This window comes from Panthera tigris, chromosome B1 (genome assembly GCF_018350195.1).
Source record: "Panthera tigris isolate Pti1 chromosome B1, P.tigris_Pti1_mat1.1, whole genome shotgun sequence".
Classification (NCBI taxonomy): domain Eukaryota; kingdom Metazoa; phylum Chordata; class Mammalia; order Carnivora; family Felidae; genus Panthera; species Panthera tigris.
In genome coordinates this window covers 45,663,172-45,682,772 of record NC_056663.1, presented here as the reverse complement: position 1 = coordinate 45,682,772, position 19,601 = coordinate 45,663,172, and the positions used below count along the sequence as shown (strand labels likewise).

General features: G+C 37.6%; 1 protein-coding gene and 1 long non-coding RNA gene across 13 annotated transcripts in view; one reads left to right on the top strand and one right to left on the bottom strand.

Annotated features, from left to right (window-relative positions):
* Positions 1-13,908, bottom strand: part of LOC122237905 — a 170,019-nt gene extending 156,111 nt beyond the window's left edge. For 5 of the 7 annotated variants that reach the window (XR_006216652.1, XR_006216651.1, XR_006216653.1 and 2 more), the window contains exons 1-2: positions 11,035-11,574; positions 9,086-9,213 (exon numbers count right to left, since the gene is read on the bottom strand). This is a non-coding gene — a long non-coding RNA (uncharacterized LOC122237905). Of the gene's footprint in view, positions 1-9,085; positions 9,214-10,629; positions 10,848-11,034; positions 11,575-13,829 lie in introns of those variants that run through there. The other 2 variants (XR_006216654.1, XR_006216650.1) reach the window with 2 other exon arrangements.
* The window catches only part of KCNU1 (potassium calcium-activated channel subfamily U member 1), a 154,631-nt gene continuing 135,190 nt past the window's right edge, over positions 161-19,601 (top strand). For 4 of the 6 annotated variants that reach the window (XM_042983501.1, XM_042983499.1, XM_042983500.1 and 1 more), the window contains exons 1-2: positions 161-355; positions 3,243-3,362. In XM_042983501.1, coding sequence (XP_042839435.1) covers positions 209-355; positions 3,243-3,362 — 267 coding nt within the window. In that variant the 5' untranslated portion in view covers positions 161-208. Of the gene's footprint in view, positions 356-3,242; positions 3,363-10,275; positions 10,368-15,920; positions 16,282-19,601 lie in introns of those variants that run through there. The other 2 variants (XM_042983504.1, XM_042983502.1) reach the window with 2 other exon arrangements.

The window sequence follows — 19,601 nt, the reverse complement described above, 5'->3', positions numbered from 1 at the left end:
CTCTGAGTCAGCACTGTGGTGGTTAGCTGACCCTTATTCCTGGGATCACTCATTGTTATTACCCCTGGCATTAGGACTCAGTAATACACTAAACTCTAACTTCTGGAATCATTACCATGTGATCGTGACATCACAGAAGCCCAACAGTTCCATCTGCTAATTTTTCAAACCAAGCTGCAGAGTGGTAGAGTGGGGAAGACCTGAGAAAATGGCCTGCTCCATTGAGATCCAAGCAGCATTTATTCTCTCCTCCTTTGTGACCTTCTTCGTTGGACTCCTCATCTTATTCATATTCAGGCTAATCTGGAGGACCATTAAAAAATGGCAAAACATCAAGGGAACAGGAATTATCTTGGTCAGTTTCCTTATTTGGGATCGCACTGTAAGAAGATCTAGACAGGTCTGGCAAGTGATTGTGTTTAGAAAACAATTTAAGCTTCACTCAGCTTTCATGAGCTAGCAGGGCCAGCTCTAATTTGGTGCTGATCCTCCACTGGGGTGGAAAACAGGACAGCAGGTCACCATTCCAAAACCTGCAGGTACAGAGCTACGCCTCTCCTCCCACCACTCAGAGAAGCAAATGCTTTGAATGGCTGACGATGAATGGTAGCTCTGGAAACAGAGGTCGCTATTCTGAAAAAATGTCCACAAACAGTATGTCTATGTCACTATTTTGAATTTCAAAATGATGGTTGCGCTTGGTACTATGTATGAGGGAGGCAAAAATGAACATCAAGTCAAGCTTACTTTCACAAATCGTGCATTGTAGGATACAGATGCACTGATGCAGGTAAACTGCCTTTCATAAACCATGTTAACCCAATACACTGAGTTCATACAGAAACCCATGCATACATGCACATGCCATACAGTCACAAATGCAGACACTTTTCACAAGCAAACAAGCTTTGCAAGGGTGGGTGGTGGTGAGCAACAGCTGGCAAATGACCATAATGAGAGTAATGGTATCGTACCCAGATAAGACTTTGCTTAAGAGCTTGAAATAAAACTCTCCAATGCTAGATAATGGCTGTTCTATTACCAGCGGTCAAAGGCAAAGGGCTTTATTATGCCCTGTGTGATTTGTTTCCAATTTTTTCCCCAAACTTTGTTTTTCTGATATTGTAATTTCCATAATAGAACACATTTCACTTGTGCATTGTAATTGATACTGAAGAGTTGCTTAGAATATTTCTCTAAATGGCAGAGGCACCTCGGTGGCTCGGTCGTCTGACTGAGCATCCAACTTCAGCTCAGGTCATGATCTCACAGTTTGTGGGTTAGAGCCCTGCATTGGGCTCTGTGCTCACAGCTCACAGCCTGGAGTCTGCTTCAGATTCTGTGTCTCTCTCTATCTCTCAAAAATAAATAAACATTAAAAAAATTTCTCTTCATTGTAAACGTTGACATAAAATAACATAATTTGTAATAACTTGGTAACTTTCTAAGGTCATTGGCAATATCATAAAATGGAATTCAGGTTTCTTCATTTAAGATGTACCAATACTGAAGTCCAGACATTTTGTTGTTAAACAAGTTCCTTCTAATATTAATTATTTGTTCGTGCTCACTTCGGCAGCACATATACTAATATTAATTATTTGTAAAGACTTTAAGCAGTGGCATAAAAAGTATGGAAATAATTCTCAGGTGTACTTACTTCTTAACAAGACTGATAGAGTACACAAATGAGTAATGAGTGTGGTGAATCTGCCTTCCACCTTTTTTCTTTTCTCCCAATGCACAAATGAATTGGTAGATTCGTTAAATCTCCTTAGGCTTCTGCTCCAGGAAATATATCTTCTTCCCCTATTATATTTATTTTTGTGTGGTTACAAAATATGAGAACCCATTTGTCCTAAATATTTGCTGTATATTTCACTTCTTTTGGATGTAATTCATGTCTACCCTTCAGTCCAGAGGCGTCTTTTAATTTCTAATAGGAAGCAAATACAACAAAATGTAAAGAAGTAGGGTCCAAAGCAGCCAAAATACTATACTTTTATGGTTTTGAATCCTGAGGAGAGAATTTGATACAAGTTGAGTGACTTCTCAGCAACTTGTTATATTTAATTGAGAGTTTTTCTCTAAGCCTTTGGGAAAATGGCCTAATGCAAAAAATGTCACAACTGTCAAAGTTATCTTAAAAGTTATTTGGAGTCATAGTTTTCTCCTTAAATGTGCATTTTTAAAAGGCTTACTACATTCATAAATATGATTTTATTATATCTTAGGGTCAATTTGTTTTCCCACAGAAGGCTCTAATTTCATAACGAAATTCAAAGGAGTGTTCCATATTAATGTTATATTGAATACTTTTTTGAAAAAAAAATCAATTCTCAGACAACATCTCAGGAATGCACATGAGTCATACGTATTAGAGGGCAAATCATTGATCAAGATATGGATTCTATCAAATAGTTATTTAATGAGACTTCTCTTCCTACCACTCAGAAATTATGAGTAGAAAAATTAAGCCATTTCAAAATCCTGGCTCCATATACAATGAGTTTTTCCAAAAGTCAGAGGGTCAGCATGGTGTGATCAATCCTAGCTCACTTCTATCTTTCTTGGTGGTAGCTTATCAACAGATATGGGGACCAGTTCAGACTCCGGCCTCTCCTCATCCCCTGCTTATGTTTCCTTATCAATAGATAGTGGATTTAATCACACTTACTTTGTCTACCTCATAGGGTTACTATCAATTTTAAATATAATAATTAAGGCATTTTATAAACATGAGGAAGGATTATATCAGCAGGATGTGATACCAGATAAGGAACTAAAAGCAACATAAAATTGCTGAAACTTTCCTTCTTTCTCAAAACAAAAATTAGGTACTTAAGTAATCACTAAAAATCAATTTATGATCTTTTTGTCTTTGTCCGCGTATCTTGATGGAAAAGGGTAAGACATGTCCCCACAGCATGAAGAAGCATGCTACTCTCAATCCTGACCACTACGATAATGTCAGCTTGAAGGGTCTAGGACTGAGTGTATGTGAGGAAGGCATGGTGAGGACTTCAGAATTCATCATTAAAAAGCGGTGCAAAAGATGAATCAAATGCAAACCCAGTAAAATTCATTTCATGAGATGCTGAACAAGCAACTTCAGCGTTCTCTGGGTTGGACAAGGTGGAACGATTTCCAGCTTATATCACAGCAGGAGGCTCCAACATACATAAAACAGATTACTTTCTCTGAGATTCAGCTCACTCTCAATTCTTTCCTCTTGTGTGTAGGAACTACTCTTGACAAAAAGCACCGGTAATAAACATTTGAAAAGTCTCCACTTCCATGGAATATTTCGGAATCGTATAGAAATGTTGCTTTCAGCACAGACCTTTGTGGGGCAAGTGCTGGTAAGTACATTTTCATGGTTAGCTTGCTAATGTACTTTAGCCATGAACATAATTGTCAGTATATATAATTCTATCGCCCAGGTAAGCATTTGGTGTTCCCTGGTGGCTTTATCTAAAATATCACTGCCTCCCCACAGCCATCTCCCTTTGTCTACCTTCTCTTCCATTAGTCTTTTAATCTGAATATAATTACTTGGCATTGTATTTCCTATTGATCATCAGGGGATATGCTAGAAGAGAAGCTTTATTAGCACAAAGGTTGCGTTCAGTTTGTTGCCTCGAATGTAGATGAATGTCTGGCATAAATATGATGTTTGGTGGGTCATATGGCCTGAAATGTGTAACTGTTAGCCCCTCCTTTGATTATAATAGCTTTTTTCTTCCTTATACAAACTAGTCTTTTTGCCTCGTTATGATGGTATTTAGTGTTTTACTACCTGTCTTAACCTAGGTAATTCATACATGTTAAAACTTAATTCAGACATAATCTCATAGGGAAAATCTTACTTTATCTCCATAATAGGCTAAGAGTCCATCTCTAACCTTCTATATATTCATTGCACACTGCTATTAAAATTACCTGTGCATATGCCTGTCTCTTCTAGTGTACTGTGAGCTCCTTGAGAGAACAGACTGTGCCACGGAAATGCTTATATTCCATTGTCTGGAAACAGAAGATGCCCTATAAATGAATGAATTGATCTGAAATATTAGAAAATAGAATCTATAGTGTGAGGGTATGCTGCCATCAGATGGTGGTATGGTGGAGTAGATGTGAGCTAGAGATTATCCTCTGTTTTTTTTTGTAATTGGTGAAAACAGTGCTCTTTTCTAGTTAATGTTCATTCAGATAGAATTATTTTTAAAATTTATTAGGAAGTACATAATTCTGATAAAATCTACAGGGAATGTGGAATCATCTGAACATTCCTTTTTCTTTCTTCTAGTTTTGCTCCCTTTTCTGAAATCCCTATCAGTATGACCTGTTAGAGAAGGATTCTTTCTGATTATATCAGTGATTTCTTAGCTAGGATCTCTTCAAATGCTCAAATCATGTGTGACATATGAGGATAATATTGGGAATAACATATTAAAGGTCTCTGGGGTGAGGGAGAAGAGAACCTATACCATCCACCATATACGCATTGCATATGGGGAATGGGTGAGTAAGGAATGATCGATCATTGATTACATACCAATAAAAATTACTTCTTAAAATAATGGAAAAAAAATTTTTTTTCAATTTGTTATAGCTGATGACTAAGTAGTTGGAACAACAGAAGTAAAGGTTAGAGAAAGGTTAGATTAGAACAAACACTCTAGGCATTGATTATTGAAAGGCATAATAGAGACCCTCAGTAGGGGTGCCAAGCAAGTATTCTATGAAAGGCTAAGAAGAGAACAAAAGAGCCTGTAGATTTCCTTTCCATCCTTCCATTCTTCCTTTCTTTGTAATTCTCTTACTTACTTCTTTCAATAGATATTGTTTGCCAACTACACACAAGGCTGACATTCTAGATATGGTGAAAACACAGACAAGAGTTCTGCACTCCTGGGACTTAAATTCCGGTGGGGAATAGAAATGACAAATATGTGCATAAACAAATAAGATAAAATTAATATGGTGATGAATGGTATTGGGATTATGACTGATGTGTTTGAGAGTCTTGGTGGAAATGGAGTTATTAGATCGTATCAGATACAGTGATCAGAAAAGAAATCTCTTAAAAGGTTTTGAGAAATTCTCTGAGACATGAAGAACCAAAATATAAAGCAATTAAAGAGTGGAAGAAACAAGGTTATCGACAGAACGGTTTATGGAAATAAAAAGTTCAGCTTACTGCAAATACCACAGTGAGATGTGCATGCTAGAGGTCATGGAAGGCAGAGGAGAATGAGGTCAGAGAGGAGACAGGAGAACCAAGCAATGCTTTGTACTTCATAGTAAGGAACTAGGCTATTCAAATGTAATGATTTTACTCTAATGCAAAGGGAAGTCATTGAGGGTTTTTTGAGCATGTGGTTAACATGGTCTAATTATGTTTTAAAAATTCAAGAGGCACTAAAGTTTAAAAATAAAGGAATTATCAAAGGTATACCAGGCAAGTGACAATAGAAATCAGGAGTACATTTTAATATCAGATAAGTTTGAATTCAAAGCAAGAAAACAATAAATGAAGCCAAGTAACCTGTCTTAGTCTCCTATGATCACTATGAGAAAGTACCACACGCTCAGTGGCTTAAACATCAGAAATTTTTGTCTCAAAATTCTGGTGGTGAGAAGTCTCAGGTCAAGGGTTGTTTGTTACATCTGAGGTTGTAAGAGAGAAGTGGCTCTATGCCTCACTCCTCGCTCTGCTGGTTGGTTAGCAATCCTTGGTGTTCCTTGGCTCATACATGCACCCACACCTTTGACCTTGTTTTCACATGGCATTCACATAATGTTTCCTCTATTCATGGCTGTGTCTAAATTTCCCTTTTCTAAGGACACCAGTCACAGTGATTGAGACTCCATCCTCATAACCTTATCTTATCTTGAATACATCTGCAAAGACCCCATTTCCAAACAAGGTCACTTTAGGCGGGACTGAGGGTTAGGACTTCAACATATCCTTTGTGGGGGCTGGGGGGGACACAATTCAACACACAACCTTCATAATGATAAATTAACAACCCTCAACCAAGATAGAACATCATGAATATCACCACACCAAAAATATGACTTTAAGATAATAAATAAATAAAAATTACAAGAAATAAAAAAGAAATATTAAACACACATTGGTAGTAGGAGCTTTTAGTTCACCTTCCTCATATCAGGACTTCATAAATTGAAAAGAAATAATGTTAAAAAACAAAATTCAACCAAGTAAACTTGAAGATGTAGTTGATTTTATTAACCAATTCATGAATTGAGCAGCATCCCATGTAACAAGCAGAGGGATGCTCCGAGGAGTTGTACAAAATGGAAGATCTTCATAGGAAGGAGAGTGGGGCAAGGAAGTTATTAGTAAAAGAAAAGAAAAATTGTTTCAGGCAAGATCACCTTCCCTTAGGGGTTAGAGCAGGGGGTCTTATCATGCAGATTACCTCGCTAGTGCTGGTCAGGAAATTCCAGACTGGTTTAATATTCCATTCCCTGGAATGGCTAAAACTGCTACTGGGTTAGGTATTAAGTCTTTACGGGTCTTAACATAAGTGACTCCATTTTGCACCTGTTTGTTTTTAACAATAATAAGCATAAAGAAGACCAAAGTAACTTAATTAATAACAGAAAGCTGATTGAAATGATTAAACTCCTTATGCTGAAAACAGAAATTAAACTTACAAGTGTCTATGAACTATTTATAAATATTCAGCATATTATCAGGCCACAAAAAAAAAGCCAGAATTTTGAAACTTACAAAGTACAGACAGCCAACATTAACTGAATACAGCACAATAAATAAATAAGAAAATAACAACCCAGAAAAAAAGAAAGAAAAATGAAGATCTTACAGCTAATAATTGTTACATTTCCCTCTCTCAAAAGACGCTTAACTCTGAAAAGTCAAAATAACACTTGTGGTATATTTAGATCATAAAAATAATGAAAACACCACATACCCCTTGCACCTAGATTATAAAATGGGAGTGGTTCTGAGTTAAATGCCTAACAATAAAAACTTGATAAATAAAAATAATTAAAATCAATGAATCATCAATCTCAACAAGTTAGAGAAAGAAAACACATTAAATCTACACAGAATAAATATAAAAAGAGTCAGAAATTAACGAGTTATAAAACAGCTGATTATTTGAAACAAACAATAAAAACGAGAAATCAATAGCTAGCCTCACCAAGGAAAAAAGGGGGGGGGGGAAGCACAAATACATAAGAAATAAGACATTAAGTGAGGAATAAGTACATTGATAAGAAGGAAACTGAACGCTATGTAGGCAATTAAATTTGAAAACTGGATGATTCCTTAGGACAATATAAATTACCAAAACTTATCACAAAAGAAAGAAACGTAAACATCAAATATCTGGAAGAAACACAGATGCTGTCAAAGACCTGCATCACCATCACCACCACCACCACCCTTCTTCCCTCCATCTATGGGAGACCTAGATGATCTTAAGGTCTAGTCAACCAGATCTTCAAGGATGGACATCCCTAATGCAAATTAAGCAGTTCCAGGACACAGAAAAGAAAGAAAGAAAACATTCAATTTTCTTTTTCAATGAAGGCACAGTGTCTGTATCAAAACCCCTAAAGATAACAAGTAGAAAAAAAAATCTACAGATTAATGTCCTTGATATTTAGAGGGAGGATACTTGGCCAACCACCCAGTGGAAGAACAAGAGGAAGGAGGAGGAAAAAGAGCAGAAGGTGAAAAAAAAAAAGAGGAAAAGAAAGGACAAGAAAAAGAAGAAAAATGAGGGGAAAAATTCCAATAGTCAAAAGGAGAAAATATAGTATCTTCAAAACAGGACACCTTCTAGAAATCCTTCTGTAGATTAAAACATGGCAAAGTATTGATCAACACTGCAGCATCAAAGGGCTTGTTGTTTTAGTCATCACAAAGTTTTTATGTTTTTACAACTATCTTTTCTTCTGCATTAAGTTTTTTTTTAATTTTTTAATGTTTATTCATTTTTGAGAGAGAGAGAGAGACAAAGCGTGAGCTGAGAGGGGCAGAGAGAGAGGGAGACACAAAATCCCAAGCAGGCTCCGGGTTCTGAGCTGTCAGCACAGAGCCTGATGCAGGGCTCGAACTCACAGACTGTGAAATCATGACCCGAGCCAAGTCAGACGCCCAACCCATTGAGCCACCCAGGAATCCCTCTGTTAAGTTTTAAATATAGTCCTATCCCTAAACAAGCTGTTCCTTTTTGAGTGGAAGTGGGCAGGGGGGTTGTGGCTAATTGTGTAATTGACTGCTTCTTTGTTGCTTAGATGGCTAGAACAGATTAGAACTAAAAATGTGGCTTATCTTTAATAAGTGTGTCTATTTTTGACATCATTCTAGGCACCATTTTATGTGCACATTCTGTTATCCTGTTTTCCCTTGCTTCTATTTTTTCAGGCAATCTAGCACTTTATGTTTCTTTGTATTGTCTTAACTCCTTCCCAAAAATGTGTAATCTTTTCTGTGAATATGTAATCCCTTCTGTAAATGTGTAAATAAGCCCTTAACTAGATCAATAGTTGTCAATCTTAGTATACAGATGAGCAAAGTATATAAATGAGCAAAGAAAGCATCACCGTTTGTTTGGAAATGAGAAAAAAATATTTAAAAAATGATGCTGGAAAAACTGACTAAAAACTTATTTACCTGGGTTTTGCTCATTTTCATAATGCAGTAATAGTTCTAGGGGAAAAGAAACATAAAAATACTAGATCTGTTTCTTCATACATTGTATCCATTGTTTATGTTACAAAAATAAAGTTTAAAAATCTTTCCCACCACCTTGAGATGAGTTGTTTCTTTATGTTTTATTTTGCATTTCATTATTTCATATTTTATATTTAATATACCGTCAAGCATCAGACACCTATTTTGTATGAGACTATAGTTTAGAGATCTTTATCATATGAATAGAGAAAAGACTGACAGAAGTACCACACAATATTCACACTGATTATTTGTGCATGGTTACATTGTTTGCCTTTTTATGCACATGGCACATTATTCAAAAAATACCAAAGGATGCAGAAGTGAAAATTTCTTCCTTACCCCTATCTCCATCCACTGCTACGGGCTTCTTCCTTCAAACTTGAAGATTCTCAGTAACATTGTCAGATATATTTTCTTTGGGTGTTTCAGTGACTTAAAACAACTTTTCTCCTCCATAAGTTGTATCTCTAAAATTTAAATTTTGAAATAAAAGAAGCTGTTATTCTTGTGGCAAGTCCTTTGTGAAGACTAGTAAAATGAATAGCAGCCAGCTAAGGCAAAATGAGATGTGAATTCAGGTGTGTTGATCTCTTGTGTCTTTAAATTGGAATACAGCCTGAGCAAGTGGAATAGGAGTTTCCAACAGACTTCTAAAGGGCCAGCTTTGTTCTAGATCAATTCTCCCAATTCTCTTCTTTGGGTGCTAGTTCCTAAAATGGATTTACTTTAGGACTTCTCACAACAGTTCTCCTCTCCATCACTCTTTTAAAATCCATTTTGCAAAACAGAAGTATTACCATTACCTCTTTTTGATAAATGAAGAATCTGATGCATAGAGAAATAAAAGGTAAAAATTATAAAATGGGAATGAGAAATACTATCTATGGGTAATTTCAATGAATAATTGTGTTAATATATGAGAATGAACTAACATATAATAATTACAAGACTCACTAGTTAATAATATACATGTATGCCTAGCATATAATACATATATAGGTGGAACTATTATTAATATTTTTATAAACAATACTCAGCACTTGTCTCTATAAACAAAAAAATGATTAAAATTGAGGTTGAACCCTTTCTCATTTTAGCAACAAGTAATACCTTTAATTAATTGAAAAAAAATCTACCTCATTTGGATAAACTTTCCATGCAGTATTTACCATAATTTGTAGTATAGTTACATTGCTTTCCTCAGGTGTGTCTAAACAATATAATTCAATGTGGAAGACAGTAAAAAACACATTTAGAGAAAGGTGTCAGAAAATTTAGATGCCCTTTTAGTTTCTTGCACGTATCTTGAGATTACAAACCTGTTCTAGGTGTTAAGCAGTAATTACTGAATCAATATGATAATATACATCATAAAGCATGATAATCCTAAACCCAGGTTTTTGCCAGTTGTCCTGGTGTACCTGCTTATAGGATCGCTTTCATTCTTAAAAGTTTGCATACTTGGAATGATAAATAATACAGTCTCTTTAGTTTTAAATGAAAAGTTTTGTGTTTTTTTTTTTTTGAAGCCAGAGGTCATTTTCCAAGGAAAAGGAGCCAGTAGAAGGAATGAAAGTTTGAAGGTCTTCTTGACTGCTGTAAGGACCAAAGTCCACTTCTGGTTAGAAAGAACACTTTTCTTTTCTCTCTATCCCTAATCCACACCATTCCTCTCCCATGATGGGCCATGTTCCTCTCCTTTGGTTTTATTTAGCTTTGCTGGGGACTTTTATATTTCATACACATTTGCATATATAATTAATATCTTTTTTATCCTTCTTAATTTCAATATCCCATTTTTCCCATTTGTTTAATTTCATTACCCCCCCTCCCCCTCCAGTCAGTTTTAATAAATGAGGATACTACCTAACAGGGTACCCTACCTGTTCAGGGTGAGAATTTTTTAATAAACCTTTTCTGCTCCCAAATCTGCGTCTTTTCCTATCAGCCAAAAGTCCACCTGAAGCTCAGGGAAGAGTTGACTGGATAGACTCTGAGTTTATTGGGAGAAATCCCCTCAACGACATGTTTCCCTTTTGCGAGACTTGAGTCAGGGAGAGCAAGTTCAAGCCCCAAAAGAAGGCTTAAGGAGCAATTAACACGCTGCTGCGCCTAGTGAACCTTGCCCTTAAAAGGAACATCCTCAAGCTGCAGGTTATTTCTCCACGTGGCAGAGGGCCCTGGGCTCTTCCTGGGGCCTCTACCCGCCCTCTACCAGCAGCGGTTTCCGGCCAGGGTGTGCCGCTGGCCTCCACCATCCCAGGTTGCTCATGCTTCCTTCTAATCACCTGCCTTGGTTGTGGAGAGCCGCCAGCAGCTGGCGCGACAGCTTCTCAGGCCCCCTTCCTCCGCTGAAGCTGCTTCTCCCAGCACGCCAGAACAGGAAGACGGGCCGCACTTGGGTCAGCTGCCCGCGCAGGGACCAGGTAGAAAAGGCCACCCTTGAGGATGGGGACCGCCCCCACAGGCTTGGGGATTTCCAGGATCTGGTGGAAGGCGGCCTAGGAGTTATGTTCAATGGTCAGCTGTCCCTCTGCAGAAGCAGCGCGGCACAGCTCAATCTGCTCTCTTTGCACAGCTCATCGTTAGGGTTCTGGCCAGTACTTGTTTCCTCGTGTTCGTCAGTTTACTGGTCACTGGGTCTCCCAGCACAGAGTTTATTTTCGCTGTTGGGCCACTTTGATGAGCTGAGTCTTCCTGCGCTGGCCTCATACCTCCTCCTCAGTCAGCTTTGCCTAAGGTTTGCGATAATATTCCCCGTCCATCAGGGAAGCCCGGCATTTGAAACCACTACGTCTGCGCGCACCTTCCGGAGCCCAGCCTGGAAGCTGCAGGACAGCACTGCGCATGCAGGCCCGGGATCCCACCGCGCTTGCGCAGCCTGCCACGCAGCACGCACGCGCTCTGGGCCGGCCCAGTCTCTCAGGTTTCTTCGGTGGTATTTGTTTCACAAAAAATTTTCCTATGAGTTCTTTCTTAGCCATGTCTCATAGATTTTAGCAAGTAGCATTATGATTTTTATGAATGTCTAATTTGTCGTAAGGTGTTTGAAATTTTAATTTTGATTTCTTGTTTGAGTCATCATCCATTTAGAGGAATGCTGTATGTATAAGCTTTTATTTCCTCGGGATAGAGTGGCTATCTTTTACACTTTGGTAAAATTTATGGTCCAAGAATACTACTGCCTTTATGATTTCTGGCTTATGAAATTTATGGGGAAATGCACTGTCGCCTAGTGCATGTTCAATTTTTATTACTACTTAATGGACTTTTGAAAGAATATGTATTATGTTTGATATAGAAGCACTATTAATTGTGTTATATGTGTTTTCCATACCCCTTAATTATTTGCTGACTGAAAGGGACATGCCAAACATTTTTATTTATGATTTTGTAGTTTTATTGAATATCTTGTAGTTCTATCGAATATATTCATCTTGCATTTCTAACCCATTTTAAATTATATATTTTATATAATATCAATTAGTGCATAACATTATCTTTTAAGTCTTTGCTTTATTGTGCCTTTTATCTATATGAAATATTCATGGTTCTCACATTTAGTGTTTTGGGTTTTGTTTTGTTTTGTTTTTGGCTTGAATATTTTTGAATACTTTGCCTTCATTTTATTCATACTTGATTGGGATGTCTTTGCCCAGCTATCTGTCAGTCTTTTTCTCTAATTTCCTGTTAACTGTGTCTCTGTAAATAACATGGAGCTGGATTTTTGTTCTCTTATTGATTTAAGAATCCATTTATTTGTTGATTTATCAGAGGAATTTAATTATTCTCCTTTATGGTAATTTGTTTTATTGGTCTTCATAATACTTAGAGATTGAATTTGCTACATAATAGAATATCTAAATATCAGTGGATTAAAAAAAACAAATGGTAGATAAGTTAGCAAAGAAAAGGAAAATGGGTGTTAGGCAGGTAAGAGCTCTGTCCCAGCCTTAGTTTCTTATCTTACTAGAGAGGCCAGAGATACCTCGTGACTGAATTTTGAGAGACCTGGACTCAGACACGGGCTCCTCCACTTCCTATTGTGTAATCCTGGGCAAATTAATTTTTCTAAATTAGATTTCAGTCATACAATATGAATAACCTCCTTTAAAGTATTGTAGGGAGACATAGATGATAATAAATATAAACCATTCAGGGTATACTAAGCATTGACCATTGGCTGACATTTTTGTTTATTACATATTTTGTATAATTCCTTTTTTAATAGGATATCACGGACACACTAGGTTAAACCAAGTTCAGAACAGACTTCCCATTCTATATTTCCTCTGTGTATCTCCACATGTTTTTTATTTATATGAAATTTATTGTCAAATTGGTTTCCATACAACACCCAGTGCTCATCCCAACAGGTGCCCTCCTCAATGCCCATCACCCACTTTACCCTCCCTCCCACCCTCCATCAACCCTCAGTTTATTTTCAGTTTTTAAGATTCTCTTATGGTTTGCTCCTTCCCTCTCTGTAACTTTTTTTCCCCCTTCCCCTCCCCCATGGTCTTCTGTTAAGTTTCTCAGGATCCACATAAGAGTGAAACCATATGGTATCTGTCTTTCTCTGTATGGCTTATTTCACTTAGCATAACAGTCTCCAGTTCCATCCATGTTGCTACAAAAGGCCATATTTCATTCTTTCTCATTGCCAAGTAGTATTCCATTGTGTTTATAAACCACAACTTCTTTATCCATTCATCAGTTGAGGGACATTTAGGCTCTTTCCATAATTTGTCTCAACATGTTTTATGTCTGTATCCTCCATGTGCAGGAGATCTTTGTTTTTTTCCACCATACCACCTGTCCTTCCTTCCAGAAATTGTGAATGAATCGGAACATTCAGTTCCAGATTGCTGTTGTGGCTTTTTGTTTGCTTGTTTTTAGCACTATACGTCTGGTAAGATTTTTTTTTTAATATTCGCTTTAGAGCTAAAAATTAACTTTACCAGTTTCATTAGGTACTTTTTTTTTTTAATGTAACATGTTTTATCTTTCTGAATGTTTTCTTTTCCTTGAGTGTTTCCCATTTTCATTTGCAAGGGAAAGTGTGGGTAGTATACTTTCATACCTTGAATATCACACAGAAATAGTTTTTTCCTTGCTCTCGCGAGTGAACACCAGTTTTCTTGGGTGTAGGATTTTTGGCTCCTTTTTCCTAAAATTTCTATAAATGCTATTCCAGTATCTTCTAGCACTTAAGGCTGCCTGCTAGATACAAAGCTCAGGTCTCTCAGCTCCAAATCTACCCTGTGCCCTCTGCTTTGTGATGTGAGGCCAGGCCTCGGTTATTACATGTGTCCTTTGTCAGCTTGCTTGTGCTCATAGTTGAGCTCTGCCAACAAGGGTGTGAGAGGAGACAGAAAGCCTAGGGATGGATGTTTTGCATCTGTTTTTTCTCAGCCTCACTCAGGCAATAGCTTTTCACTCTGGTAGCAGTCCGTGGTTCTGGTTTCCAGTTTTTCCAACACTGCCAAAATCAGGCTCACATCATCTCCTCCTCAGAGGTGCCACCACCAGCCAGGCCAGCTAGGACCCCTCCTCCAAGGTCTGCAACTCAATTCCAAAGGGCACCTCTTTTAAGATCTAATGTTGATAATGCTGACCTCTTTTTCCTTTTTTGTTGGTAACTTTTTCAGTTAAGTGCTGTATTTTGAGATCATTGGCGAATCACATGCAGTTGAAAGAAATAAGATAGAGAGAGCCCAGTTACCCTTTACCCAATTTCCCCCAATGGTTGTATCTCAAAAAACTACAGTGTAATGACAGCCAGGATATTGACATTGAGATAGGCAAGCTACAAAACATTTCCATAACAAAGATCCCTCATGTTTTTGGTTTTGTTTTTTGTTTTGTTTTGTTTTGTTTAGTTTTGTTTTTACAGCCAGATCCACTTCCTTCCCATCTTTACACTCTTCAACCATGGCAACCAACAGTCTGTCTTATATTTGTTACTTTTGTGATTTTTTTTGTGTGAGTTGATTCATCCTTTTATTTTTTATTTTTATTTTATTTAAATTCAAGTCAGTTAGCACACAGTGATACAGTATAGTCTTGGCTTCAGGAATAGAACCCAGTGATTCATCTCTTATATATGATACCCAGTGCTCATCCCCAAAAGTGCCTTCCTTAATGCACATCACTCATTTAACCCCTTTTTGTTGATCTCCCAGACAACCCTCAGGGTGCAGCTTCTTTCAGTTACTACCTCCCTATAACTCCCATATTGTCCTTCTACCTTTCCCATCCTCCGGTGCTGTTTATTAGATTTTTAGAATCCCACTAGGAACACTAATTGTAATTTGACCAAGTTTAATTACATGTTCTGTATTAGTGTTTTCATAGGAGGTCATTTCATCTCTTTCCTCTGCTTGATTCTCCTATTTTCTTACATTTCGCACATAACTGGCATTTTCTATTGTCTGCTAATACTCATTCATGAAGATTTAGAGATTCAGTGTCCCTCGTTTACTGTGTTGGCTGTTACTTGTGTTCTCTAGGTACACAAAACTATCTACCAAGTAAATTGGCGGTTTTAAGCCCCACTGTGGAAATCAGTCTCAATTTACTGTGAGTTTTCCCACATAGACAAACATGGGAGATCATGCTGTGGCCAGCAATTCTGCAAACAAGGCTTTCTCTGGAACAGGTCTCACATTTTTCTCTGACTGCTTTCCCGGATGCTTCTGGAAAAAAAATAGTGTTGCCGCTGCTAGCCAAGAGATTCCCCAGCAGTGATGGTGTGGCTTCAGAGTCTCCTCCAGGCCTCTCTGGCTTTGTGGCTTCATCTTTAGTCTGTGGGCTCAAGTGGAGGGCTTTCTACCCCACAAACAACCAATGCTTCCAGATTTTGCCCCTCCAACCCAAGAAAAATTTACACATCCCCTCGGAAATCCCTCCTAATATCTGTCTGACTCGGTGAACAGTGTTCACAAGATGTTAGCTCCCAGTGCCTACTTTTGGTTGGGTATACATTTTCCTGTTTGTTATATATTATTTCTGGATAATATTTTTTAGGTTTGTGGCATGAGGTTGGTATTTTTCTTAGTTTCAATGAAACTAACATTTTCTCTTTTGGGGTGGGAGGGGGGTTAATTTCTGCAGTTTAGAGGATTGTAAACATACGGCCTGCCGTCATCTTTCTGGAAGCTTTGCAATATATGATTTATACTTGAAAAATCACTAAAGAGATTTAGTGAAAGAGAAAAAAATCATGCGTAAAGACAAGAAAAAGATTTCGTGGAAGCTATTAATCATTATCAGTACCCAATATCCACTCCCAACATCTTTCCTGAGCCTCAGAATACATTTCTAACTGCTGTTAAACCCACAGACTTAGTAATATCTCCATCAACACCTAATGTAAATGTTAAAATGGAGCTTATAGTCAATGGTGAGACCCCAAGGAAATAGATGCCAGTAACTCCCAGGTATTAAATAAGCTGCAATATTGTCACTTACAAAGCCGTTGGAAGAAAACCATCTGAAGCTCTTGGCTCTTACCCAATGACATGTAAATTATGGTAAGTTAGTTCTTTATATGTTTTGGATACTAACCCTTTATCAGATATGTCATCTGCAGATATTTTCGCCCGTTATGCAGGTTGCCTTTTAGTTTTGTTGATTGTGTCCTTCACTGTGCAGAAACTTTATTTTCATGAATTCTTAATAGTTTATTTTTGCTTTTGTTTTCCTTGCTTCAGGAGACATACATGGTAAGAAGTTGCTATGGTTGATGTCAAAGAGTTACTACCTGTGTTCTGTGCTAGGATTTTGATGGTTTCAAGTCTCACATTTAGGTCTTTAATCCATTTTTAATTTATTTTTGTATATGATGAAAGAAAGGGTTCTAGTTTCATTCCTTGGCATGTTGCCGTCCAGTTTTCCCAACATCATTTGTTGAAGAGACTCTTTTTCCGTTGGATATTTTTTCCTGCTTTGTAAGAGGTTAATTGGCCACACAGTTGTGGGTTCATTGCTGGGTTTTCTGTTCTGTTCCATTGATCTCTGTGTGTACTTTTGTGTCCGTACCATACTGTTTTGATCACTACAACTTTGTAATATAACTTGAAGTCTGGAATTGTGATGTCTCCAGCTTTGCTTTTCTTTTCCAAGGTTTCTTTGGTTATTTGGGGGTCTTTTTGGTTCCACACAAATTTGAGGATTGTTCATTTCTGCGAAAAATGCTGTTGCTCTTTTGATAGGGATTCCATTAAATGTGTAGATTTCTTTGGGTAGTATAGACATTTTAATAATATTTATTCTTCCAATCCATGAGCATGGAATATTTTTCCATTTCTTTGTGTTGTCTTTAATTTCTTTCATTAGTGTTTTATAGTTTTACTCAGTACAGGTCTTTCACCTCTGGTTAGGTTTATGCTTAGGTATTTTATTGTTTTGGGTGAAATTGAAATTATTATTGGTTCGTTAATTTCTCTTTCTGCTGTTTCACTATTGGTGTATAGAAATGCAATAGATTTTTGTATGTTGATTTTGAATTCTGTGATTTCACTGAATTCATGTATGTATCAGTTTTGGCAGATTTTTGGTGGCATCTTTTGGGTTTTCTATATAGAATATCATGTTATCTATAAATAGTGAAAGTTTGACTTCTTTCTTGCCTATTTGGATGCCTTTTATTTCTTTTTGTTGTCTGATTGCTAGGACTTCCAGTACTATTTTAAATAACAGTGGTGAGAGTAGACATCTCTGTCTTATTCCTGACTGTAGAAGAAAAGCTTTCAGTTTTTCCCACTAAGGATGTTATTAACTGTGGGTTTTTCATATTTGGCCTTTATTGTGTTGAGGTATATTCCCTCTAAACCTAATTTGTTGAGGGTTGAACGGATGTTGTACTTTTTCAGATGCTTTTTCTGCATCTATTGAAATGATCATATGGTTCTTATCCCTTCTTTTATTAATGTGGTGAATCATGTTGATTGATTTGTAAATGTTGAACCACCCTTGCAACCCTGGAATAAATCCCTCTTGTTTTTAAAATTTTTTTTACTGTTTATTTATTTTTGAGAGACAGAGAGAGATAGACCACAAGCTGGGGAGGGGCAGAGAGAGAGGGAGACACAGAATCCCAAGCAGGCTCCAGGCTCTGGGCTGTCACAGAGCCGGACGTGGGGCTTGAATTCATGAACCGTGAGATCATGACCTGAGCTGGAGTCAGATGCTTAACCGACTGAGTCACCCAGGTGCCCCTGGAATAAATATCCTTTGATCATGGTAAATGATTTAAGGAATTTATAAAACTTGACACCTAAAAAGCAAATAATCCAATTAAAATGTGTAGAAGACATGAATAGACTTTTTTCCAAAGAAGACATCCAGATGACCAAGAGACACATTAAAAGATGCTCAACATCACTCATGATCAGGGAAATACAAATCAAAACTATAAAGAAATATCACCTCACACCTGTCAGAATGGCCAAAATCAACAACACAGGAAACAACAGGTGTTCGCAAGGGTGTGGAGAAAGGGGAACCCTCCTGCACTGTTGGTGGGAGTGCAAACTGGAGCAGCCACTCTGGAAAACAATATGGAGTTTCCTCAGAAAGTTGAAAATAGAACTACCATATGATTTAGCAATTGTGCTACTAGGTATTTACCCAAAGAATACTAATTCAGAGGGATATATGCAACCTGATGTTTATAGCAGCATTATCTACGATAGTCAAATTATGGAAACAGCCCAAGTGCCCATTGACTGATGAATGGATAAAGAAGGTGTATTGTATGTATATACAATGGAATACTTGTCAGCCATAAAAAAGACTGAAATCTTGCCATTTGAAACAACGTGGATGGAGCTAGAGGGTATTATGTTAAGCATAATCAGTTGGAGAAAGACACTGTGTGAATTCACTCGTGGAATTTAAGAAACAAAATAGATGAGCAAAGGAAAAAGGGAGTCAGACCAAAAAACAAAAAAAAATTTTAATAAAGTGTATTTATTTATCTTGAGAGAGCGCAAGAGAGTGAGCACAAATGGGGAGAGGGGCAAAGAGAGAGAAGAGAGGGAAACCCAATCAGGCTCCACACTGTCAGCATAGAGCCCAACACAGGGCTTAAGCTCACAAACTTTTGAGATCATGACCTGAGCCCAAATCAAGAGTCAGATGTTTAATCTATTGAGTCACCCAGGTGCCCCACAAACTTTTAACTATAGAGAACAAACTGATGTTTACCAGAGGGAGATAGGTAGGGACATGGGTAAAATAGGTGACGGGGATTAAGGAGGACACTTGTGATGAGCACCAGGTGATGTATGGAAGTGTTGAATCAAGATATTGTACACTTGAAAACAGTATAAAAACTTTAAAAAGTTAGGGTAAGTTGGAAATAGCAGAGGATTTTTGGAACAAGTTCTGTTGTAACAGAGGTATGGGAGTGCTTCCCTCTCACATCAAGCCTAAGGAAAGGCTTAAGAGGAACCACTCAGAATTTTCAGTTTGCATCTCTGGGAACTCTGAGGACACAGAGGACTGACATCTGGTTCGTTTGTGGAGAGGCGCTGTTGTTGGGCTAGCTGCTCTATGGAGAAGTTGTCACACTGAAGATAGTTTGTCCTTTTACTATTTGTTGGGACAAAGAATGCTTGAGCTGTTCCACCTGCCAGATAGGGGTCACATGTGAGAGTCTTCTCTTGCCTGCTCAACTAGGCATCTGGAGGGGTAGGGGTTCCAGCAAAATAAAGGCATGTGAGATGTACTGAGAAAAGAATTGTGAGCAACCAGTTCAAGAACATGCTTCCACCCAATTTAAGGGAATCGCAAAGGGGACCCTTAGTGATTAAGTATTATCCAGACTGCAACCCTTTCTGCCCTTTCC